Source organism: Falco cherrug, chromosome 7 (assembly GCF_023634085.1).
Source record: "Falco cherrug isolate bFalChe1 chromosome 7, bFalChe1.pri, whole genome shotgun sequence".
In the NCBI taxonomy this organism is placed as follows: domain Eukaryota; kingdom Metazoa; phylum Chordata; class Aves; order Falconiformes; family Falconidae; genus Falco; species Falco cherrug.
The window spans coordinates 6,792,092-6,818,131 of record NC_073703.1 but is presented as its reverse complement, the minus strand read 5'-3'; the positions used below and the strand labels follow the sequence as shown (position 1 = coordinate 6,818,131).

Genomic DNA, 26,040 nt, shown 5'->3' with positions numbered 1-26,040 from the left:
TTGTGCGAAGTGCAGAAGTCAGTTCCTAAATCCATGCAATCTAAGAATTAAAAGTGCTTTGTTACATCCAGGCTTAAGTTCTCAGCATGTTGCACAATCAAGTCCAAAAATAGAGGTTCAATATTATTCAGCTTCAATATTGCTCTCATAGCATGTTGTTCAAGGCTATATGTAAGTGAGGTGAACCTATTATGAAAACTGTGAAGAGGTCAGGTAAAGAGCATGAGATTTGTAGGGTTAAAACCATAGGCAGAATTTCTTTGGATTTCAGCGCAGATTTTTGCTAAAAATGGCTGATGCATGTATTGGCAAAACTTTATTCCCAACCTACATGAATGCCAGTACTGATGTTAATTCAGTCATGCATCTTGTAGAAGTAGAACAGTCGTTAGTCAGTAGAATGTAATTTTCCCGATTTTTTTTTTCCTACTGGTAAGTATAAATTAAGCTTATAAAACATACTGCTGCTTATTTTCCATTTGTATTTTATAAGTCAATATATCATTTACTAAGTTACCAGGAAGTCTTCTGTGAATTGGGTAATTTGGTTGGTGAGATGCTTAGCTTTGCAATGGATGGCTGCTGTGGTTTTGGGGAATTTAGGAATGGATGGCCCACCTCCTTTCTTTTAACCTTTGAAAGCTCAAGTTAAGTTTGACAGAATCATGTGAGTACAGCTGTTGGTTGTCGGCAAGCTTTTTTATCACTCTATCAGTTTTACTCTTTTCAGGCTTGTGATTAGTTCAATTGCAAGACCTGTTTTTTCCTGAAGACCTTTTGCAGCTTTTTCTTCAAGTCTTAGGCAGGAGGTCAATTTATTCTGCAGAATGCAATCATAGAAGTTGTGATGACAGTTACATAAGAAACTTGTATGATGAGCAGTATTATCTTTCTGCCAAGAATATTTAAATATATTGGTTTCAAACAGTAGAATGCTCAGGTTTCTTACATTCAGTGAAGCTTTTATTGACTTGTATTTGATGGATGTTAAGATGTTCAAACTGGGCAGTTAGATCAATAAAAAAATGCCGAAGACAAGACTGAAATCAAGCTTAAGGACTGAAATTAATATCCCAAGACTCTGATTACACTGCCAGCTAACTCTGGGAGCATGTGAACTTCATGAAGCCAGCCATTTGTGACATTCCTGCTCCTGGACAACCTAGAAGTCTACACCTGAAGCACATGAGTAGACTGCAATGGTTGATGGCCGGCCTCTGTTCTCCAAGCAGTGGTGATGGTAGCAGTGGTTGTAACTAAGCCATTGTACTACAGAGGACTTAGGAAATTTTGAGGGGGGCCAAAAATGTAAGAGGAAGCATGACACATTAGCCAAGTAGTTTTGTGAAGTAGTCGTTTGATAAAACACAAAAGCAGTCTTGGGTTTAGGGTCAAGCCTGCAGAGTTCCTCCTTCCCTTGGTTACGACACTGTGGTCCTTCTTGTGCTCCCTGGCCAACTGATTTGGTAGTCCTCCCTGCAGTGGGGCAGTTCCGGTAGGAGAGGTGGAGGATGCTCCTGTAAGAAGAGCTCTGGTGTGCAGGATGCGTGAGAGGTTGGCTGGAGACCTCTGTAATAAATAGATGAGGACACGACACCAGCATGTCCAAGACCCTGAATGAATCTCTGACCGTGAGATACTTGAACCTCCATCTTCCTTGGCCATGATTTAAAAAGAAATAAAGATGGCCCTGCTCAATTCTTGGACAAAAAGGATGTGCCTGTATATGTGGAATAGCTGCAGATGTGGGTCTTGAGTGATAGTCCCCAAAATCAGGATTGAGGCTGGAAGGAAGTAAAACTTGTCTGTCCTTTCAGCATTTTTTTAGGAACCAGATTAAAATTGCTGTGCTCTGTCAGCCCTGATTTGCAAGGCTTCCTGCTCAGCTTTCCAGCTGTTTTGTATCTCTGATGTGAGGCATTTTTTCCTCCAAGGGGGAATTCCAGTGCTTCTCTTTAGGTTCAGGATTTCATCACAGGGCGCTGAATGTGGGGAGGCTGCATGTTCCAGTAACTGCAGTGTTTGCTTGATTTGTACTTTCTGATTTTACTTAGTCCAGTTCTGAGTTGTGTAGACTGCAGAACTATTTTGCTTTAACGTCCTGTCTTCTATCATGTTTTGAACAGTTACTTGCCCAAGAATCATTTGCATTTCCTACCTCTGGTGTCCACTGGAAAGAGAATTAAATCATATGCAGTATACTTAGAGATCCCTTACAGGCATTTGGTCTGCTCTAAAAGACAGGAAAAAATGCTGGATGAATTTCTTTTCCCATATACCCCCTAAACCTACAGAATTATGAAGGCACTGCACCTATTAACGTGAACTCTGATATGCTCTTTATTATGCTGTAATGTAACACCACATTTATCTGCCGTGATTTCTGCTGCTTGTCCTTCACAGGTTCTGCATCATCTAAGAAAGGTTATTGATGTGGGCACATTTTTAATGGCACGAATCTCTGGAGCCGTCTCTGATGTCTGAGTGATTTGAGCTTCATTTAAATAATTGATGAGAAGCGTTAGTCAGAATATATTGATGAATCAGACTGCATTATTCAAAGATATTTACTGACAGTTAAAGATTAGTCCAAATTTACTTCTTTTTTCAGGCTGCATTAAAATAGGTCCTGCCTGACATACATATCTATTTAGAAAACAAAATAAATCCTTGTTAACATGTGAAAATCTGTGGGCTGAAGGGTTTTATTTAACCATTTGCAAATAAGCAGTAATAATTAATAATGTTTTAGCAGGGAAAATTGAGTATGAAATGGTCTCTTTTCAAGTGAAAAGTGCTTCTTTTCTCTGTCTTGCGTGTTGTTCAGGAGCAGACCTGAATATCTTATTCGTAATTAAGTGTCTTTCCTGCAGCTTTGCCTGTCCTGGTAGTTGGGTCCGTAGGTGGGCGTGAGACTTCATGGCTGCCTTTTTGTTATCCACCCACCACAAGCATCATCTTTAATGGCTTGCAGCTTTTAAACTTTGACATGTAAAAGCTCTTCTGGCTCCTAATGGCATTTAAAAAACGCAGAAATTTAGCCTAGGAGATTCTCCAGGATTGATCAGGGTGACCACTAGACGTCTTGTGTAATCTACTTTTACTCTGTTTTCCCAGAGTCAAAATATTCCCGATTTCTTTCCTTTCACATTCATAGAGGTGTATAAAGCTCTGATTGAAAGTGCTGGAGAAGTACAGTGGGGTTTTGTTAGGCTGTTGTCTGGAGGTGGAGTGTGACTGAAGCAAGGCTAATACCAGGATTGCTTTGCAGGTCGTGCAGACTCCTTGCTGCATCAGAAGTACTGCAGATGCCAGTCTCATGGAAGCCCTTCTCTTCCCTGGTTCCTGCAGCAGGAGGTTGAGTATGGCAGTCTGCTGCAGGGCGTAGGTGTCTCTGCCTGTGTGAGCTTTCACACCATCCTTTGGAAACCACCTTTGGGAGCAATTGAGGAACTCGCTGTCCCTTTTAGTTTCATGTCCCTGTTGGAAAGTACTTTTATATATTATCATGTTCTTTTATCAGGCAACCGAGTGTTCAGGTTTCTGCCTTTTTTTTAAATTGCGTGCAGTAAATACTACACTGAATATAATTCGCTCCCTTTTTTTGTTGCCAGGATGCATTGATGTTGCAACTGTCCATGAGTAATGAATAGGTTACTTCTTCCTGACACCTCTTTTCTATTTTTACAGCAGGAACTGTGGACATGGGTGGCAAACAGTCCACAGTTGGCGAAGTCTCCGTAATTCAGACACCTGTGACAGAAAGCATTCAGGATGCTTACAAAGCTGGAGACACCAGTAAGGCCCAAGAGTTGATTAAGTTGTCATGTGAGGAGACTGCACTGCAGGTGGAAAAGGTAGGGTTAGGTTACTACTCTTCTGCAAATTTTTTGGGGAAAGAAACCAAAATAGAAGAAAGAAAACAATCCATTGTTTGTCATGCAGAAAATCCATTCAGTTATATATGTTATCCTGATGCTGCAGGATCCCAGACATGGCTCTGTGGGGCACTTCAGGAACATGCTCAGGGATGGTATTTGCCCTTGAAAACACTGATCAGAAAGATGAGACAGACCACAGGGAACAGCATATGTAGGAACAGGGGGCTGTGCGAGGAGGGGTGCTGGTACTGTGGTCACTAAAACAGGGAAATGCATTTTTCCTCATAAAAAGGAAGCTGTTTATAGACTTAGCAAAAAATTTACTCCCCTATCAGTACAAAGATGGGTAATGGCCCCCTGGGAAGATTTTGCTGCTTGTGTTTGGAGCTATATCCTCTGTGCCAGCTTCTGCACTGCTTTGCCTTCAGAGCCCTCATTTTGAGCCTGCTCTTTGCATAGAGCTTATCTTAGTGTTTTGGGAGAGTACTGATGTGTCAAGTCCAAGCATACTGGCCATCTCCAAAACAGGAAATACTACATCTTGTAGCAGAGCTGTGCAAATGCTTTTTCTGTTCGTCCATGAAAAATGGATTTACACTCACCATTCTGTGCCTTGAGCACTTTTGTGGTAAAGCCATACCAAAAACTAGGAAGCAAAAAAACCAACAAATTAATATATTATATCGACACTAATTATTATAATGGCTACTAGTGTTTATGACATTCTCAGTTAACCACAGTGACACTGGGTATGCATTTGCATGGGCACAAACAAATACATAGCTCTAGAAATGCTGTCTTTCTTTGCCCACTCCCTTTACAGAGGTTTTTTTTTTTTGCTGTATTTTCTTTATCAGTGTCAGCTTTTAGGTATTGCAGCAGCATATGGAGATCTGCAGGCGGTGAGGTATTTACTGCAGGAAGCATTAGTGGTGTTACCAACAGAACCTAATGATGACAATGCAGCTGTGGTGGCTGCATATTTTGGACATAAGGATGTTGTGAAAGAGCTGCTGGATTCCTTGCATGGTAAGACCGTTGGGTTGCCTCTACCTTTCCTCAGGCTTTTTCATAGCTGTGTGCTATAGCTTCAAGCAGGCATTTATTTATTTTTTGTCATTCCTTGAGAAGGGAGGGACCTAGGCATGGGAAAGTGCGTGGAGGGATCTAATCTCTGCTGTGTTTGAAGAAAACTTCCCCCGTAGGGGGGAAAAGCACATACATAAAAATACTCCATGTTTGCAGATTGGAAGTGGAGGAAGATGCCATTTAGACAGTTCATTCCCATCAGCCCTCACAGCTGGGTAACATCCCAGATCCTACAGAGAAATCAGGGGATTTTCAGGAAACTGCATCATACCACTCTGCTGATCCAGCAGACACGGTGGTGCTGGGAGTGAGAGTGCAGCATGACTGTATGGCAAGTAATAGTTGGGTGCACAGCTGGCAACATGCTTTATGCTTTCTTGTTGGCTTTTTTTTTTTTTTTTTTTTTTTTTTTTACTTTCAGGGTAATTCCTTCTTTGGAATCATCATTACATTTTGGTTACATTTTATTTTAAAAATTATTATATAGCAGAACAGAGACATTTTTAGACCCAGACGCAATTCTTAAGGCAGCTGTGAGGGCAGGGGTAGAACAGTACTCGATGAGTCAGTATCAGGAATGGTGTTTGGGTCCCTTGTTGCTCTCTTGGTGTCCTGCAGGCCTGGCAGTTGCTTCTCACTGGGACCCTCTGTGGATTCAGGGTCTGGCAGACCTGCACGGCAGCCAGGGTGAGTTTCTGTCATCTTGACCTCAGACACTGCAGTAACCACAACAGCTAAGCTAGGCCTCTGCAATCGCTGACCTCAATATAGCTCTAGGTCCCCACTGGAGCTATGTGCTTGCCAGTGACCTCAGTGAGAACGGGAATAACCTGCTGGGAAACCTGCTTATCTGATGTTCTTAAACTCTTATAATGTATAAACATAATATATGTTGTAATAAGCAAAAGAAACGTTCCAGTTTGGAGAAGGCAATTAAACATAGTATTTCCTTCAGCTAGAAAGGAGGCTGACAATGCTGGTTTTGTAACCTAGTAGCAAAAATGAAATTATATTAGTATAATACTCTCAGTAATGAAAAGTGACTTGGGTAGTTTCTGGAAACTATAGCTCAGTTTTAGAACTGACCAAATTCCCTTAAACCCTTGCTTTAGGGGAGTCAAGGGAGGTGCTCTATACAAACAGCAGCTTTGGGAAGTTTTTATGCAGGACTTCCCATTTGTTTCCCTTGGAAGTTACATAGAAATCAATCACAGAGCTTAGGGATAAATTGCATGAATTTGCAATTTTGTTAATGCACTGCAGTGATTCTGTCTGGCTCAGTGTGAACTTCTTGTGTCTTACAGCTGAAGTGGAGCCTGTTTTTTGCAGCATAAGGGTGAATGATTTAGTCAAGTTGTTAAGAATGCAAAGAGCAATGTAATTTCCGCATGGAGAAACTGCAAAAAGAAGTTGACTTGTAAACTTGGGCTTGTGGACGTTTCTGTAAGCATTTCAAAGGGGATGTGAGTTTGTAAAGTAAAGGGAGGTGATTCTGTGGATCAGGGAAGATTTGAGGACTGCTTTCTGTTAGCAGAAATAATCCTGTCATGGGCATTTAGTTATATGCGCAGAATTATGCACACCTAGAGGAAGGCAGTGTTCTATGGGCAAACATTAATTCAATAAAAAAAGCAGTTTGGGGGTGACTAAAACATTAGCAAATTCCTGTGAAATCAAAACAAGGTATTTTCGGTTTTAGTCCTAAATGACGTTTGTCTAACTGCTGTGAAGGGATAGTAAAGAATTCACCCAGAATGAATTATTTCAAGGGTAAATAAATTTTTTTGTGAGAGACCTTAGGTTGCAGTGAAAAGACATTAAAACAATTATTTTGTGTTGTCTGAAACATTTATTTTTGTTTTATTCATCCAGTAACACGAAAGGTCAGCTGGTTTTCCCATTCTTTGCATCCCCTCTCAGGAACTTGGAAGAAGTGGACTATCTCAGATGTTTGGATCTAATGTCTGTTGGATCAGGCCTGTTGTCTCTGGATGCAGAGATAATCCTGGTCATCCCTTGCCACCTCTGTTTGGGATTCAGTGTTTGATTTTTCTGCTAGTAGCCTAGCAGGCATCCTCAGAACCTTTCACTGTTGCTAGCTTAAGCGTGCTTAGATCAGGGACAGTCAAAAAAGTTTGCCCATTAGCTGGGTAAGTAATTAAGAACAGATAAGCAAAGCTGAAAACTTTGTGCCTGACCATCTTAGGGCTCTTCGGTAACACACTTTTGCAGTGCAGTCTGCTCCTTTGTCCTCAGGGGCTTCATCCTACACCGTTTTCTTAGCCATTATTTGTGGATGACTCTTGCATCACAGTGGGGTGGCATCAATTAAGTCAAATGCCTTATCTTTTCAGTAGGTCCTAGTGCTTGCCAGCAGCTCCTGAACTGGATGCTGGCTATAGCCTGCCAGCAGGGACATTTGGACATAGTAAAACTTCTGATTCGTGCATACAGTGCTGACCCAGAGAGCTGTGCAGTCAGGAGGAATGAGTTTCCAGTTCTTATACGGTTGCCCCTGTATGCTGCTATAAAGGCAGGTATGTATTCGCATGCTTCAAAACTTTGCCCCTTTTGTGCAATGTCTTTTAAAGAATGGGCTGAGTTGTTCACATCTAGGAAGGTATTGGTGTAGATTGGCTTGCCTGGAAGTGTCCTGGATTTCCAATGGGATATATTAAAATAAAATTGGCTCTGCCTTTTGACTTAGCCAAATTTAAGTCAGGGCCCTCTTAAGTTAGATTACTGTAAATACTGAAAGGCTGAACTTTCCTCTATGAACTCCTAGGGAAAAGATCCTTCAAAAACAGAAACCTTGCAAGTAAAAGCATTATTGTTATGGACACTCTGGCACACATGCTTGATTCAGGCTGAATAATTTACACTTCAAAGCACAGCTGTGTGTATAATAAGATAGGAAAAAAAGAGGGAGCCTGGGCCAGTGCTTTTACATAGTGTCTTTGCTGTCTCAGTTTGACCAAACTAAATCCTGTCACTGGAGGAAACAGCCTTTATATAGTTCAGTTTCCTTTTTGCACACACCCATGGTTTTTTTCAGAAGTGGTTATTTCCCAGGATTTCTGTTCAGCTCCTTGTTGGTTCATTTACATGAGAAGAAGAGAACAGACAATCTGCTTTTCTCTAAAGGGAATGAAGATGTAGCTGTATTTTTATTGCGGAATGGAGCTTTCTTTTGTTCCTACATCCTGATGGACAGTCCTGAATCCAGCAAACACCTTCTGAGGAAGTATTTCATTGAGACAAGCTCACTACCGGGTAGTGCTCCAGCAAAACCAGTAAGTAGCCATTTATCTGTCTAAAGAGATGTTCTTTTAAAGGAGCATCATGTTGATTTGTATTTGTCTTCACATACCATGTGGCTGGTGATTCTTCTTCTCAACTAAGAGCCTTGTGGTTTGCTGCCCATTTAGAGAACAAGCTGTGAAAGTGGCTTTCATGCCAGTGCTGAACTGCAAGGTGTAAAACATTAGGCCTTTAAATGGCATCATTGTGCAAGACGCTGTGTGCGGCAGCTTCTGCTTGGCAATTTTAACATCAGCGGGTGAACTAGGCATATGCTGTGGAAAGGAAACACTGACTTTGTGCTGAAAGTCTTCTAGAGAAATATAACTTCCACAGGCTTCCTCTGTCACCCCAGGATAATCACTTCATTTAGGTTTCTGTTATGCATTCTCCTTGCAAGGTAATACCACAAGGTCTGTGCTGTCCAGGAGTGTTGGCGTGGTGCAGAGCTGAGTGTGTAAACCCATCTCTTCCCCTGTGTCTGATAGCTCAGATACAGCACGTACAACCTCAGAAACAGCCACGTACAATGTGGCTTTTTGGTAACATGGAGCATGAGTAGAGCAGGCTCATATCTGCTCAGAATAGCTTCCCTACTTCAGATCCTCATTAGTAAAAGATCGCTGGTAGCCTTTACTGTCACTTGCTCAGGACAGATCTGGCTTTCTGGAGCAGCATGGAGAGTATCGTGTCATCAGATGATATTAGTTGAGCTGTGCTCTTTTCACAGAAATATTTTTTGATGGAACACAGAGGCCAACAAAAAGCAATTGAAGCCTTTTAGGTTGGCAAGACCTCTGTTCACTAGTTAGCCACTTACCACCTTTTGACAGTTTTGGTAATTCATTTGTATCTCTATTTCTTCCACTGTAAAATGGGGACATTTAAACTCACAGCTGTTGGAAGGCTTAATACAGGATGATGATGTTTTGAGATCTACAGATGAGTGGCATTGTTTTCATGCAGGGTATTATTACATTTCATGATTATCACATATCTTTGTATAACTAGGCTATATTCTTTGTTCTCTCAATCTCTATTATCCAAGTGTCTTTTATTCAGAACTGAAAAATGTCTCATGACGCACACTGTTACTGATTTATAGGGAAGCACATAGTGTTTTGTTTTATTTCTAGTGTTATCCAGCAATTTAGTTATCAGGCATTTTTTGTTTTTCCGCTCAGTATGTAGATTAACAGACACTGAGTGGGAACATCAGAGCCTTGAGCTTCCAATAATTTTCACCGGGTCATAAAATTTTGCAGTGAAAAATTGTGAGCGAAACTTTTTGATCAAGGCCCGGTCTGCATGAATCCTGTTGCCAGTGGAGTATCTGTTGGCTCAGCTCATAACATTGCAGAGTGTTTGATTTTTCTGCCGGTAATTCTGCGGGGTGATTCTGCTTTGGTGTTAAGTAAAAATAAGCAGAGAGGTTTTCATAGTTTTACAAACTTCTCCATTCTCTGTTTTCCTGCCAAAATCCTGTCTCACTCGTTTCGATGCTGTGAATGTTAGAGACTACAGTCCACAATTGTGAGCTTGACTTTATTAGGTTCAATCGGCAGATGTAGAGAGCCCTCCCCATGGGATTCTTGGTTTCATTGACAGGTAAACAAAAGGAAGCTAAATCCTAGATGTTTCTGGATAAGAGTTGATAAAACTACATGCCTTTTAGAAGGAAAAAAAAATAATCCAACTAACTGGATAATTCAGCTTGAATAAACTTGAAATAATTGTTTGAATCACAGGGAAGAGGTCTGTTTTCCATGTGGACTTGCTGGCAATATTTAACTTAGCTGCTGTATAAATGACTCAGCTTTACTGTTGTCACACCCTGACTGAAAAAGAGCGCAGCCTTAAAACATCAGCTAATTGCCAGAAGGTCTTGGTTTGAAAAAAAAATAAATATAAAACCCAAAAAAGCCAGACCCAGAAACTTGACTTTGATTCTTCTAGTAGCTGTTTATTTTTAATATGTTTGCTTATTTAATGCTTTTTCTTTGAATTCATTTTGGCAGACTGGGCCAAATCCCGGAAGATTTGTCCTAGTTTGTCTGCAGAGCTCAGGTCTCTGGGAAGTGATAGTCACACACCCTGGTAATTGTTTAAAACATGACTTCTTGGCTTGCAAACAAGCTGCCTCAGTGCTTTCTTCATATCTCATAAGGTTCATGAGTGTAAGTCTTCTTGTGTAAGTGCTGTGATGTATTTTGAACTGGGAGGAAGTGAAAAAGGATTGTATGGAGACTGCAATGTGTATGGCAGCCAGCTGGATGTCAAATAGACTCTCATCTTGGACAGGACAGGCTGAGCACAATTGTTTCAGAATGAGTCCAGAACTTCAAAAAGGTTTGTCCCATCTGTTCTATCTCTGAGTGAAAACACTGCACAGTTGTATCTCCAGTTGATTTCACAGTGGTAAATGCTACTAGCTATGCATAAAATGTGGTTGGAGAGCTCAGTTTAGGTGCCACACCTTCCAGGCAGCCATTGCACCGTGCAGTGCTGCCCTTTATGAGACAAGAGGAGTTACATCTCGTTTTTCTGATATCTATTTCTCCTTTTTTTTTTGGACAAAACTTTATCCCCACAGCAAACCACCGTCTTGCTAAAGAGAGAAGTGTTCCATTAACAAATGCCAAAAGGACCCCCTGCAGTAAATTGGCTGGGCACAGATTCCAGACTTCAGTAGGTTACTCTGTATGGAGATACACATGTAACTTTCCAGTGTGTGCAGTGTGAGAGATGTTTATTTTTTCCTTTACAGATCAGAAAAGAGCTTAAAATGCTGCATTTTCCCTAGGAAATGTTTTGCCAGTAATTTTATGTGCAAGCATACAAATGTATGTGTATGTGTGTGATCCTCCTCCGATTTATTTATCTGCTGCTTGGCTAATCTTAGTTACATCACCATCAGTAAAGAAATCTGTAGCAGTTCTACTCAAGATTCACAGCAGCATTATTGATGGAGGAATTAGATCACCGTCCTCAGAATATCCTGTCTACAGCAAGAGCGAGGTTCTGTTAGGGCACGTCACATCATTTAGGAGAAATGCACAACAGCCTTTTTTAATCACTTTGCCAAACAGTCTCAAATCTAAGTAAATATTTTTCGTATTCATAGTTCGTTGTTTTCCCAAGAGCAGCAGGGTTTCTTGCTTCTGCACAATTTCCAGCTTCTTGCCTTCTTCAGTGCATCCCCTGACATCACTGTGGTAGAAGATTTCAATTTAGTTTTCAGGACTCGTATTGAGACATTCTTTCCTTGGCAAGAAAGGGAAATCTACAGAGGTTTTTCTTGCCCTTCTGAAGAGCAGTAAGCCACCCAGAGTCAGGCTGTACCCAGGAGCTAATAGCCTCTGAACACCGTCTCCTGTTTGAGTGCAGAGCTCACCAGCCGGTGCCAAATGGAGGAGGGTTGAGCTGATTACTGGGCTCTGCAAGTTCAGCATCATACAGCTTTGGCATCAAAGAAACGGGCTTTTCTGGGAAAGTAGTGGAGATGATTAAGTATGAGTTGGGGAGGAAATCCCCTCTCTGTGGCGTTGCTGTCAGGCTTTCTTTCTTTCAGTTAATTATGTTTTCACCGCAGAGTGCTGAGCCAAGTAAATCCCTAAGGTAATTCCACTGACATCGGGTTACTAGCGCCAAGATGAATTTGGTTCACTGTCCCTAAATCAGATGAAGGGGCTTGGCTGATCCTCCAATTTGCAGCACTCAGGTGGAAGAGACGCTGTCAGTCCTTGGCTCTGGATGTGGAAGAGCACTTACTGCTGAGATTCAAAAAGCTGCCTAGGAGATGGGGTCACCTACCAGGCAGTGTTGACAGCAGGTATTGGATTTCACAATCTTGTCTGTGGTTTTAGAAGTCACTATCTGAATTCTGCAGGTATCTTTCTATCACATTAAATACCCTGAGGCCATGTCTCTGCATTTTTGAGGTAAATGATACAGAGCAATCTAAATGCAAAATAGAGATGAGTATCAGTCTGAAATGAGCAGTAGAGACACATGTCCTGCTTGCACCCGTGTAAAGCAGGCTATGGATCTTAGTATTACTGTGTTGGTTGGTGTACTCAAGGGCAAGTACTTTTTTGTACTGTAAAGAGCATCATCTTGAAACAGAGCAGGAACTGAAGGAGGGGATAAGCAAGTTCTTTTTTCCTTTTTTTTTTTTTTTATTGCAGCTTTGTTGTACACAGTTTAATTTAGCAGGAAGAGAAAAGGGAGAGTTGGAGTCTGTTGCACGTTTTTTAATCCTGGCTCCCCAGGGAGAAGGGGAGATGTTACTGTCCCATTGTATGGACCAGCAAACAGAGACTGGGTAGCTGGAGACAGTGACTGGTGTCGCTCAGGAAATATGGGGCTCTGGAGTCTGAATTCAGGATCTCAACCATAAGAACTTGCTTTCTCCTGTGAGGGGGAAACCAACTAAACAAGCCAGCTCTCCAGGCCTTTGTTCCCATTCCTGCCAGAATTTCAAAGCCCTGTATGGTTATACATCCTTTGTGTGACTGAAGGACCTGTGAATAGCCTTTTGCGTGGAACATCTACTCAGATTCTTAGCTGTAATTCTCAATTTTCTTGCTTCTTTTTGTTTAGGAGAAATATATGAATAGTTCAAGGGGTTGGATACTCTGGTCATGGGTGCATATCTAGGAAAGGTGCTACAGGGCATCGCAGTTCAAATGAAATACTGAAAGATGTTTAAAAAAAAGCCAGGAAAATTTTCCTTCCCTGTTTTCTTTCTGGGCCATGGTGTGGATCCTGTGCATCCACAGCCATTGTGGTGATACCGTTGCCAGAGGAGGAAGTGCCAGGATGCCACCACTTCCATCTCAGTGTACTGTTTAAAGTTGTCCTGAGCTTCTGGGGTAAATCTCCTCTGGACAACATCTTTGTTATGTGTCTTGCCCAATGTGGTGCTAGTCTTTGGTGATCATAATATACATGGGGTAATAATTAACAGCTTGTGATATCAGTGCTGAGGCCACCTTTGAATGTAATGTCACTGTTTTCCTCATTGCAGAGTGAAAAGTAACTTCAGTCTCACAGCCAGATCTTCATTCCAGATCGATCTACTACCTTGGTAGCGTGGGGCCAGTAAAAAGCTGCTTCAGCCACTGCCTGAGGTGTCAGTGAAGGGCGTTGCTGTTCCCCTCTGTTGGCAGATGGCAAGTTGCAAAGGGAAATAGAGGAAAGAGCATGGCTGATCTCCATAGCTTAATTTTTGAGGTTTAGACTCCCTCTGCGCAAGTTCTTTGTGATGATTACAGGAGATAATTGATGAGTCTGGTAGACAGCCTGAGACTAATCCACCTTTCTGTAACCCTCTGTTCTGTTAGCAGTTCCAAACCCCATGTCTTGACAATGATATGGGTAAGTGGGAAGTCTCTTCCTTACTGGCAGTTAATTTTTAAGACCATAGAAATGTTGTCTGGACCTGCTGCTTTAAAAGCTTGGATTTTCCCGTATTCATTCTGATTTAACCCCTCTTCCCCCACATTGGCTGAGTCTCAGCATAGCTTTTGGGAAAAATTGGCATTCCTGGAAAGAAGGGATCAGGACAAACTATGCGTTGCCAGCCAAGGTTAGTTCTTAAAATGTCTGATTCCCTTAAAATGTTTCTTGCATATCTAGGCAGACTGTGCTTGTATTATACCTTCAGTAGCTCGATCTTTATTACACCTTTCTCTTCTAGCCGAAAGAGGCCATTCCTGTTAAAAATCTGCATGAAGCATGAGTTGTTGGGGATTGGGCCCTTTCTTAACTCCTTCTAGGCCAGGAGATTTGTGGTATGTGGTTTTGCTAATGCAGAGCATGTGATTTTATCTAGGACTGTTAAATAGGAGAGTGATGTTTTTGTCTCTGTGTGAGCAGAAGTCATGGTGTATATTTAATTGTCCTGACATAAAAAGGCTTTTGCTGGCATCACTGTAAACCACAGTATGGTATAAATGATATCAGTAAGAGAATTTCATTGCTGATTAAGCTATATTTCTGTCAGGGACAATTTTAGCTGATCTAGGATGGAGCTACAGCGATGCTGCCTTCCTCCGCTCCCAAGCCATGTGCTCCTCCCTCCTCTTGCATCCATACCATTGTAAGTAATTTTTTGGTGGCCTTGGCTGGGAGCTAAACCAGCTGAAAATCCTTTCTCTAAAATAACCAGTAATAATGTTATAAGGTAGGGTAGTGCCCTGAAAGTGCATGTAAGTAGCCAGACAGAGATCAATACTACTTGAGGATTTTATTTGTAGTGTAGAGGTGTTTTTTTGCATTATCTGAATTTAGGGATCTGGCTCCTGTTATGAGCCCTTGGGAACCAGAAAAAACTAATCAGGTGTCTTAGCACAAATGTGCTCTCTCCGGTGAGGTTTCCTCATACTGGGAAGATCTTCCAGTCTCTTAGCATTAGTACCACATCCCTACACCTCTCCTGAAGTGTGGGGTAGCTAGGAATCAAAAAGGGAATCTGACCTGTGTGTTTATACTATTACCATAACTCATAACTGATTGCTGTCCAGTGATGTAAATAGTTCTTGGGCTGTTACAGGTGAGAGAAAATTACAGAAAACTACATAGAGAATTTAAAGCGAGTTTGTAAGCAGGAAGCTGTTAGATACTCTGCTTTACTGTTAGATTTTCCAAGTTTGTGTATGTTTAGTGCCAGTGTGAAAGCTTTGCAGCGTAACTCCCATTAGGTACTGTACATTTTGCAGTAGCAGTGAATACTCTGCTTAATTTGATTTCTTGTTGCTGCTGGCTTGCTGTGTGTTACATGGATGTCTTGTGGCGTGACGGTGAATGTAGCTTCAAACAAAGAGCTTGTGCTCTTGTCCTTGGTTTCCCCAGTGATACAATGGGCATAATATTTTTATTCATATTTGCAGGGCTGTCCTGAGGCTTCACTACTGAATGTGTGGAAAGCACTATGTCTACACCAAGTGCAACTGCTGTTTCTAAAAAGTGCAATTGTTTGTGCTTATCCTTTATTCCATTCTCCTAGACATTTGAATTGTGTGATCTACATTAGTTGGAGTTCTGAGTCCCAAACAAGCATTTGGGATAGACCTTTGTTTCCCTTTTCCTTTTCTCCCTTCCCAAAATATATTCATTTTAATTTTAGATTTGGGGTTCAAAGTCTTAAAAGCTAAATACTGGGCACTGGAAAGCAAATGAAATTTGCTGTCGGGTCCTTGCTGCCTCCTGGTGGAGAATTAATGATCACTTTATTGAAGCTGTCTTTGGCATGAGCTAAGACAAAAACACTGGGCTTATGAAAATTTTTTGGGACTAACATTTTTAAAATGTGTAGTTTGGAACATAGATCTCATTGGTATGCAAGGATATGGTACTGTAAATGAAGCCTTGGCTTGTTTACTTGCATTGATAACCATTGTGTGTTCACGTTTTCTTCTGTCCAACCTGGAGCCTGAAATAAGTAGTTATGCCTTTCATAAGAGACTGGGGTTTTTTCCAAAAGAGGATATAATGACTTCCTCATCTTACCGTCAAAAGCAGCAGAATGTTGTCTAGAAAAGAGGCAACTGCCAAAATAATGTCTCTCAGAAGCTAAAATATCTTCCTAAATGATACTGAGCAAATTTCTATTGATTAGAAATACTTTACGTGGGGGGCATTTGCCTTTTGTTGCTTTTCCCAGATGTTGCTTTGCAAAACCTAAACTTTCACCAGAACAGTTTGGCTGCTTGTTGTTGGAATGTTTAAGATGGAAGAGCAGTGCCTGGGCATGTATTAATTATTCCAGCAACAGGCCTCTTCCTAAGAAATCTTTACCACACTCAGCAGATCTGTCCCTGCCCTTTCTACAGATGCACGAGCAATGATCCATAAGCATTTCAGAGGCTGACTGCTCCACAGTGCTTCCTCTGGACCTGCCTGGCCTCTGTTGGTGTTCAGAGTCCCCTGGAGATCTGAGCAGCAATGCAGACCATGTCCAAGAGACATGGTGGGGGTTGGGCTGTGGAGTCTGTATTTAAGGTGGTTTCCGTGATCTGTCCATATTATGCTGCTAGTGTAGGATGTGAATGCATCTGGCAGGGAGCCGAGTCCCGTGGAAATCACTGCACATTGTTGGATGAACAAACTGTTAAGAGTCTGTCCAGCTCTCAGATGAGAGTGCTGGTTTCAGGCAAGGGCAGCTCACCCTTTGTGGGGCACACTGGAGCTGGTGTAGAGCTGGTGGACTAGTGAAGAAGTCCAGCTCCTCTGCTTGTGTTTGCTCATGGTCTTCGGACTGAGATCGTGGAGCAGCTATATGGTGAGGGCTGCTGATACCCAGGCACGGTTTCATCTCTGAGTCAATTTAATCCCTAGAAGCAGATTGGAAAGTGAGCAAAATGTTTATGGTCTATGCTCTGATCCCGTAGATTCCCAGCAGTGTAACACAGGCCGAGAGCAACTGGTGTTTTACTAACATGGTTTTCTCTTCCTTCTTTGACATATGCAGGCTTTGTGTGTGAACTGGTCAAACCTCAAACTGCCCTGGGTGGATCTGGACTGGCTGATTGATATCTCCTGTCAGATAACTGAGCTTGATCTGTCTGCCAACTGCCTGGTCTCCCTTCCCTCCGTCATCCCATGGGGCCTGATAAACCTTAGGAAGCTCAGCCTGGCTGACAATCAGCTGACAGAGTTACCCAGCGTACAGTCATCTGATGAAATTATATGTACAAGGTGTGTGTGCTGGATGCCTACAGCAAATGAACCTGTACAGAGAGCAGGTGCAAATGAGTCAGTTGTGCTTGTGCGAAACTGTGCAAGTGAAGAGCATGTGCAGGAGCTTCTTGGTTTATTTTCTGTCTGCTACAGGGTTTAACTTAAGATTTGCCCTTTTGCATTTTCAGTGTTTCCAAGTTAGTTGTCAGGACAATTGTAGGGACTTTATTCTTGTATTATCTCATGTCGTTTCTCCTTTTCTTCACTTCTGGTGAGCTCCACTCCTCTAAGTCTAAGCCTTGAGCTGACTCAGATTGATATTTGCTGGCTGGTATCAATTATCTGATCTGCTGTCTATCCAGACCACTTCTGTCTGCCCCTTGGAAGGGTTCATTTTCTAAGTAGGGTTTTTTGCTTTGCATTGTGAGGACACATTCCAACTGCTTTCATTTAGATCTAAAGCTGTCCTGGTAAAACAGCTGTCTAGGCAACAGGAGTCTTTGCTAGCATTTTATGGATGCCTGACTGAGTATCTTCTGTACTTACAGGTTACTGGAGATTGATGTGTCCAGCAACCGGCTCTCTACTCTCCCTTCAGGATTCCTACACCTTAAAAACCTTAAAAAACTCATCGCTTCCAAAAACTATATGGAGAAGTTATTTGATGAGGAAAACAGTACGTACAGTCCAGTATTAATGCTTAACATTTCAAGGCCTGGTCTGTAAAGGCAAACCCCAAACTGTTGTAATAATGGCTTAAAGAAAGTATTACCTGGAGATGCTGAGCATCTCGCAGTCCGGTGTCTGAAGTACACAAAAAGGCCTGGTTGTTTGGCTCTTATCTAACAAGTATGCAGCATCTTGCTGGATCAGACCGCTATCATACTTACACCGAGTCCGTAATGTTTGGTGTTTTCTAGCAACTAATTGGATTGGTTTAAGGAAGCTGCAGGAGTTTGACGTCTCTGACAACAGGTTGGTGGAACTTCCAACGGTTTTTCTGTACTGCTTCAAGTCCCTCAACATACTGAATGTTTCCAGAAATCAGCTGAAAGTGTTTCCAGACCCCTGGGCCTGCCCCTTGGTAAGTTGAACTGCTCTGACAGAGTCATAGGCTGAAAAAAATTCTGAAACAATGCAAAAAAATAATCTGTCATGCTTAAAAAGCTATCAGGCATCTTAGACTAAAAGGTTGTTCTGTTTCTGGGGTAGTGCCCCTGCCTGATTCAGTTTATGGGTCTCTGATCAAGTCTTTCTGAGGCTTTACCTTGATCTCACCATGTTGATGACATTGGTGGAAAACTTCTAGAAACATGTCTTATATGGCTGTGTTCATTTTCTCTATAGTTCATATGAGCAGAAGTATTGTTAGGATCATTTTACAGAATGCTCAGCTTACATTCAAGGTTAACTTTGCCCAAACCCATGGCTAATGAGGGCATCTCTATCCACCTGTCACTGCCACTTTATTCCTCATTATTACAGGGGTAGCAGGAGAACAGTTTACTTTGATGAAGTGTTGGTTTATGGTTGAAAAGCAAATAGGAATAATTTTCAAAATAATTGTTGAAATACCTTTTGCCCACCAAACAATTTGCCCATCAATTAAGTGAGTACATGTCCTCAGCAAATCCTATGTGCCTGCATGCATAGTGATTTATCTAGATCAAAATATCTTAAGAGATCACCTAGAATAAATTTATTAGTGCCTTAAACATGTGACAGCTGCTTTACCTCGTTATTTAAAGAGATGATTACTATGCTATAGGTGTTTTTTCTTTTATGTTTTCCAGAAATGTTGTAAAGCATCTAGAAACTTACTGGAGTTTCTGCCTGACGCATTGACTATTTTCTGGAAAAATCACCTCAGAGAAGTGGATTTTTCTGAGAACGCACTAAAAGAAGTTCCACCAGGACTCTTCCAGCTTGAAGTAAGTGTCATTTCTTCCAACTCCACAGTACTTCTCTTGACACGTACTCAGACCTCAAAGCTGTAGCAGTGGCTACATAGGTAGGTAGGAGACAACCTGCTGTTTTGTGTTGATGAGCACAACAATTGCACAGAGCCTCTGAGCAGCCCTAACCCCCTGAATGGCTACATTCAGGCCCTTGGCCGGTGTGATACGGTATCTAGCTTTTGACACAGATCTTCTGAGAACTCTGGATATCAGTGGTTTTCTGATTTTGGGAGTGCTGTTTGGAAGAAGGCAAACCACTGCATTGCAGCTGCAAGCTCCAACCACTGCAATAGAGATGTACTCAAGCGTGCTCACAAATAGTTGTTTTTTCTTAATCCGGCACACCGGTGTTGTGTAAGTAAGGATTAGTCTGTGTTGAAAAAAGCATGTTTGAATGCCCTAAACAATGCTAGTTGGCATCTGTCTTATCTTTAAGCTTGTAGATTAAATACTTGCCAGTGGGCATCAGAGATCCGTAGTTTTACTTCAAAATCCTTCAGAATTTGTGGCTTCACATGGTTTCAACATGAAACCAAGCAGAACCTGCAGGTTTCCTCCAAGCTTCCCTTCCAAATTGTGAAACTCAGGGTCATGGAGATGGAAACAGAGGTAAATCTTTGTGCGGAAGTTTCTTGATTTTCACTGCTGGCCTCTGCAGGAGGGATGGAGAAGTGATGGCACATATCCATGTCCAATTTGGATCTCAGGAGTCTGCTGCAAAGGTGCCTCTTGCTCCTGCATGGAAGAAAACAGCTGAGGGTCATTTGCTCCCTCAGTTCTTTTTAATGATTCCTGCAGATTTGGCTTTGCTTTCTGGTAACCATTTGTTTTCAATTGGCATTTTCCCTGAAATAGAACAAATCGTATGGACTATTGTCTCTGAAACTTGTTTTTTTTCTGAATGCATTAAAAATAAGCTCCATGGGTGGGAGCTACCATGGTAGATACTAAACACTAGATGGTGCTTCAAGGGCACGTTTCTTTGGATGCCGCTGCTCAGAGGCTGCAGAGATGTGAAGGCACCAGTACAGGGTGTCAGAGAAGACCTCAGTACAATCTCTGCTGATGCTCTGTCTTGTCTTTGAAGTTAGTGACAACTTAAATAGTGCCAGTTCTTATGCATATCTCTTCAGCCTTATCTTCATAAAAGAAATGGCAGATATTTTCAGTCCCCCAAGGGCTACAGTGTGGTGAGCAACTGGAAGGTGAAAGCCTATGCCTAGATCAGCCCTGACTTGGACTACTCCTTGATTGTAGAGTTTGTGTCGGTGAATAGGGCTGCAGTCACGCTCCAGCCCTCTCCAGAAGTAGATGTGGGAAGGTGAGAAATGGGCAGTAACATGTTCCTACATACGACGTAAGAAACATTATATGTTCCTACGTTAGTACGTAGGAGCAACAGTGAGCTGTCTTTTCCCTGGGAAAAGCTGAAAGCAGAGGAGGCCTGTGACTTGAAAGCATGTTTCTGACCTAGGCTGGTAGGACATGTAGTTTACCACTGGCCTTTGCTTGGTTTGTGGAGGGGTCTTGAGAGTAGGACTAGGATCAGCTCACAGTTGTTAATATGATGTATATACTAGAAATGTGGTGTTAAGAGAAGCAGAGGCTTTCTTGGCTTTCTTTTCACCTTCTAAATGAACCATCTGTACATGTTCCAAGCCACGTCTTGGTTCTCTAGACTCAAAAAAGAGTGTGCCTCTTTTGAAGAGAACTGACCCTCTCTGGATGGAAGTATTCAGGTAAGGCTCTGTTCAGCATTTCCACGTCATGAGGTGACCGAGGGAGCTTAAACTGGATGCTGCAGTGCTATCCCTCTGATATAATCTAACACACCAGAGCCCTTTTTGCGCGCTGCAGCAGTAAGTTTGAATGAAGTTTGCTGCTGCCATTGTCTCACTTCTGGAGGCACACGTTCTTTTCCTGAAAGGCAGCAAAAATGAAGAAGTTGGAGATGAGAGAGAAGAGCCAATTGCAAAACAAGGACTAGTGATCTTCAGAAGTACAGAAGAGCCACAGCCAGTTCAAAGTCACTAATTTTCACCCTATGGAGCAGGCACGTAAGCAATGCATATAGTCTCACCAGGCTCTCAGCTCTCCTGGAGAGTGTCCTTTGTTAGTGTTGGGGGGGATCATGTAACATGGATACAGTTGACTGAAAGTGAAGCACCCCGGCTAGACCACACAGAACCAAGTTTGTGCTAATTCTAGAATGTGTAGCCTCCCTTTCCTCCAGCCCCCTGCTCAGGGGTATTTTGGGGGAGAAGTTTGAAGCATTGTCATTGAACAGCCCCATGGAGAGAGCTCGACGCCAGGCGCCGGAGGAGGACTGCGTCTTCCTTCCAGTGGGAAGTTCAAGACAGTGGAAGACTAGTGATGGTAAAAGCATTGGCTGTCAAGACTCAGGTGTCAGGGAGACTTTTATAGTTTGTACGATTGTGCAGCCCTTTCCTCTAGTGGTTCGCTCTGCCTATCTGCAGTTCCGTGTCGTGCTGTACCCCCCCCAGCCCCACCAAGGCGCGGTGCTGCCCCTCTCCGACCGCTAGAGGGAGCGTTTTGCATGGCAATTGCCATTCCGGCAGCTGCTCCTTGTCCGTGCCTCATGTCACATGGATACCTCGTATTTTTCCAAACCGAGAAAAGGGGAGGAAGGCCAACAGGCTGGCTTCGTGAGACACCGTTAATTGTGCTAGGTGAAAACGGGCATAAAACTTTTATATGATGTGGAGGGCATAAAACATTCAATACACTTAGAGCTGAAGTCTCTGCTGGTAAAGCATGATTTCCACGGGGTATAATTCATTAATACCACTGGACTTGTAGCACGAGATAATTCAGCTGGCATTCTGCTTATCTCAGTTTTCATGGGGGGGGGGGGGGGGGGAGTTGCAGAATAAACCTGGCTGGAAACTTTGCATAGAAGACTTTTTCAGTGGAAAATTGGATTTCCAACCAAATTAAAATGATCATGTGAGCCTTGATAGTATTTTTAAGGACAGATGGAAGAGAATAAACTTTATAAATCTGAACGGGAACTGCATTTTTTTCTGTTAAATTTATTAAATTTAAAGTGGAGCTTGTGTTTAACCTTATTCATGGTGTTTGCAGCTGAGTCCTATCTGTATAATGTTAACTATATGGTGTTAATCAGCTAAATTTCTTGTTTTTACAATTTCTGTTCCTGGTGTGAGGGGAAAAAAAAAAGTAGATAAGTGACTTGTATAAATCTTTAAAAATATTTTCCATTTTAATATACATGTATTAACAAAACAATTAAAAATTTTCCTTGAGTGAAATAGCTCACATTTTTAAAATTGATTTTATGCTTGCACAACAGGTGTTAGCTCACTCTGACACGAGCTTGCATACACATATAAGACCTCTCATCCATTATGTGTCATACCGCATAGGTAAATCATACTGTTCTTTTCCATTTGGAAAGGTTTCCTCACTGAAAGTAAAATATCCTTTTATATGGGTTGTTTCCAATTGCATCTGTCAGCAAGTAGACTAATAATCTCCCAGAACTAATAGTGGTGTTGCTTCGTGCAGAAAATATACTTGCTGGAGACAAGAAGGAAATGTTTGCATGCTAGGCAGCATGAACAGGGTGTTCTGATGAATAAGATGTACTTTCTTCATGTTTCTGTTATTTAATAGCCATGCTAAAAAATCTCTTTCTGTATGTTTGATGGACTCTGTCTTCTAACTGTAGGCTATTCCTCTTTTAGGCTTTGGTGTCCCTGAAGCTTCTAGGAAATCATTTAGTTACATTGCCTTCACAAGATAAGTGGAATTGCAAACAACTTAAATCGCTGGATCTTTCAAAAAACCAACTTGGGAAGTAAGTGTTTCTTTCAAATTTTGTCTGAGAAAACAAAAGCTGAAGAAATAATAGCAAACTCAATCCCTTGTGTAATACAAAGGGTGTCAGCAGTGAATTAATTACCTGGATAGAAGGCATTGATATCCACATACCATGTCTCTAAGTCTATTGTGTGTCTGTGACAGTGATAAATTATCCTTTTCTGATTTTTTTTTTTGGCATTTAGCACACTATAGCATTTATTAAGTAGATAGATTACTGATAAGAGCAGTTTAATTTCAGAGCATGTAGAAATTTCTTTAGCCCGGTGTGTGGTTCATCACTACAAATACTAGGTTGGGGGAAGGATATCTTAACCATAAACCATCTGGCTGGACTGCAATTTGTAGTTAGCGTGGGAGTATTGTTTTGGAAAAAATGAAAAATCTTTGGTTTTTAATTGGAAGTATAACCAGCTGCAAGTTTGTAGAGAAGACTGAATTAATAAGGTCATCCAATGAAAGAGTGGTGTTCTTCTGTTTAGAAATCACAATAGGGATGTTTAACATAGAGTGTTAAAGGTCCCTTATCTTCTCCAGAACTGCACTGAATTGTGTCATACCTTCTCATTTGGGTGTCTGTCCAGCAATTTTTCTGGATTCCTTACGAGTTGCCGTGTCAGTTGCAAAAGATAAATTACTGGTATTTGAGTGTCTCAGTGCATTTCTAGAGCCATGTTATTGGATCATCTTGTCAGAGACTCTGGTGAAAGAAGGGAACGGCAGCAGGCCGGTTCTCCAGCGTTTCTCTTGAAGCTTGTTCAATTTGCTGTTTGACAGCCTACTTAACCTTGACACCCATAAAGTCGGGGGTCAAGTGCTCTCACCCTGGGAGCTGAAAGTGCTGCCTGCAGAGCTCTGTTAATTTGCCAGAGGAAAACCATTGGGCTTGGACAGGTGTCGGTGCTGTCTAGCTCTGTCATTGAGCAGCAGGTTTCAATCCCATCTCTCAAAAGCAGACAGGAACCTGTAAGAGCTGTGCCATGAATCCCACGGCCTTGTCTGGGGCTGGACTCTGCACTGCATAGTGTCCTGGGCATGCAGCTCCAGCACAGTTCTCAGCTGCTGCGTCCAAGCTCTTTTCTGCACATGTTACCATTTTGTTTGGCCTGCAGGAGTGACGAAGGATTTAAAACAAAGCGGATTCCCTTTTTCACCACGAAGAGCAGGGTGCGCTGTGGCCCAGAGGCAGGTAAGGTACATGACAGTGCAAACACGGGAAAGCAAGTGCTGAGAATGCCAGGTGACCTGTGAAGCAGCAGGAATCTGTGGAATTTGGTTGGAGGGAAATCAGTGTAAATTCACCTGCAATTTTAAGCGTAGCACCATTTAAATTAAGAGGAAATATGTTTAGGTTAAATGTTTTAAAGAAATGATGCAGCTGGTTTGTACCATTAATATGGAAAGATGAATGAGTGAAATGTGTTTCTTTCACTGAGCTTTTATTGTTTTCATGAAGGTTATTCTTTTTAGCCAGAGGACTAACTGGTGTGTTGAAGGGGAATTAACTCATAATTAGTCTTAATATTCTTAGGACTCCTTCTGTTGCTGAATGCATGTTTTCCCCGTCTCTGGGATTCGCACCCACAGTTTGGGGCAGAGCAGAAGAGATGTTCTGGATTAGTTCACGTGAAATCCCAGAGAGAACAAAGGAATATCTGAAGATATCTGTACTGCTTCCTGCTCTCTGTGGGATTCATCTGCATTTCTTTTTGTTTGTTTGTTTTATTTTAAAGCACTTGGAAAGCTTTCTCATTTTCTGCTGCCTGAAGAATGGCTTGCTCTGAAGCATTCTTTGCAAATCGCAGAGTGGAATAGAGCTGGCGTCTTCATGACGCACATCCAAGCAGCCTTCAGCTGTTTGCGGCAGGGAGAGGCTCTCCTGCAGCAAATGCCTTCCTCGGTTCCCCTGAAAATTGTGCACAAGCTCAGGTCAACATGGATAAGTAAAATTGGTAAATGCACCAAGTACAGCCATAGCTATGGGTTAGGACTGGAGGTTAGGTCCTGCTCACCTGGGTGGCAGAGGCTGTACCTGGACCGCCAGGCAAGGCTAATCCTACCTCATTTTTCTGTCCATGGAAGTAGAGGCTGCTGTGGCAGCAGGTGCTGTGTGTGCATTCTGAGGAGGTGAAAGGATTGGTCTGCACTGTTTTGCAAGTAGGAGATGGAAATAGAAATGGTGTCACATTGCTGAAATCCTGAACATGGAAGAATTGGAAAAGGAGTCTGAATCTTGTGAATCTGTGGAGTCTGACATATTCTCAAATCTTCTCTGTGAAGTGCTACAGCAGCGTTTCCCAGTGGGGAGAGAAGGGCAGGAGCAACAGACGAAGGCAGCTAAAACCAGCTATAAAAGGGAATTGCTGTCCTAATGGAAATTTCTATGTGCTGCAAACCCAGCATAACCCCTCTACATAAAGGAGGGGAGCGTGGACTGAGCATTAGTACCATTTGAAAAGCCTTGGCACATCCTATCCTGGTGCAACGCTGAGCTGCTGGAGGTTGCCTCAGGTTGCAGGAGGGTGCAGAGTAGCCTACCTGGCTTGTGCTGTGCTTGAATAGCCACAGCGACAGAGCAAAGCCAGCTCATCTTTTTCTGTCTGTTTCTCTGCCAAGTTTAGCTTGGTGAGACTAGAGGATGTGGCCAAGAATTTAAAGAACATCGAGAGAAAACAGAAGCTGGAGTTCATCAACTGTTCACAGAAGTCTCCTAGCGAGGTGGGGGGCAGGTTTTCATATGATTTTACCAACAAAGCTATTTACTTAAGTCTAGATTATTTAAAGAGAATAATTTATGGATGCTGACTATATTTGATCGATAAATCTCAGAATAACTCCTTGCACACGCATGTGGTGTTGGTGGCGTTTACTCATCCAAAAATATATTTTCAAGATGGGATTTGTTTTATTTTTTCTACAGTTCTTTAAAAGAAAATTTGAGCTGAAGCCAGAGAAATCATAAATAACTCATGAATAAATAATTACAATTCATAAACACCTCAGGCTTGCTTCCAATATAGTACACTCCTTTCCACCTGGGACTCTTCGGTGAATTGAGAGTATTGCTACTATTTTAGGTGCTTGCTCCTACGTGTCCAAGAGGACTAAGTCTGTCTGTGCCAAGGTGCATACTGAAGAGAAACAATGAAAAGTTTAAGTCCAGTGATGAGGCAGAAAGGAAGTGAATTAAATCCATGAATAAGCCTGCTGTTCTCCTAAAATAATCCCAAAGATGATTTTTTGTTTGAAAACTCAAAGGCGGACTG

General features: G+C 42.1%; 1 protein-coding gene across 7 annotated transcripts in view; it reads left to right on the top strand.

The window, feature by feature from the left end:
• LRRK1 (leucine rich repeat kinase 1) overlaps positions 1-26,040 on the top strand; it is an 83,235-nt gene that overhangs the window by 19,843 nt on the left and 37,352 nt on the right. For 3 of the 7 annotated variants that reach the window (XM_055716239.1, XM_055716238.1, XM_027800246.2), the window contains 10 exons: positions 3,691-3,857; positions 4,739-4,910; positions 7,325-7,507; positions 8,115-8,263; positions 16,744-16,970; positions 17,501-17,628; positions 17,873-18,036; positions 18,746-18,883; positions 22,639-22,751; positions 23,887-23,963. In XM_055716239.1, the coding sequence (XP_055572214.1) occupies positions 3,691-3,857; positions 4,739-4,910; positions 7,325-7,507; positions 8,115-8,263; positions 16,744-16,970; positions 17,501-17,628; positions 17,873-18,036; positions 18,746-18,883; positions 22,639-22,751; positions 23,887-23,963 (1,518 nt within the window). Of the gene's footprint in view, positions 1-3,690; positions 3,858-4,738; positions 4,911-6,282; positions 6,414-7,324; positions 7,508-8,114; positions 8,264-16,743; positions 16,971-17,500; positions 17,629-17,872; positions 18,037-18,745; positions 18,884-22,638; positions 22,752-23,886; positions 23,964-26,040 lie in introns of those variants that run through there. The other 4 variants (XM_055716241.1, XM_055716242.1, XM_055716243.1 and 1 more) reach the window with 4 other exon arrangements.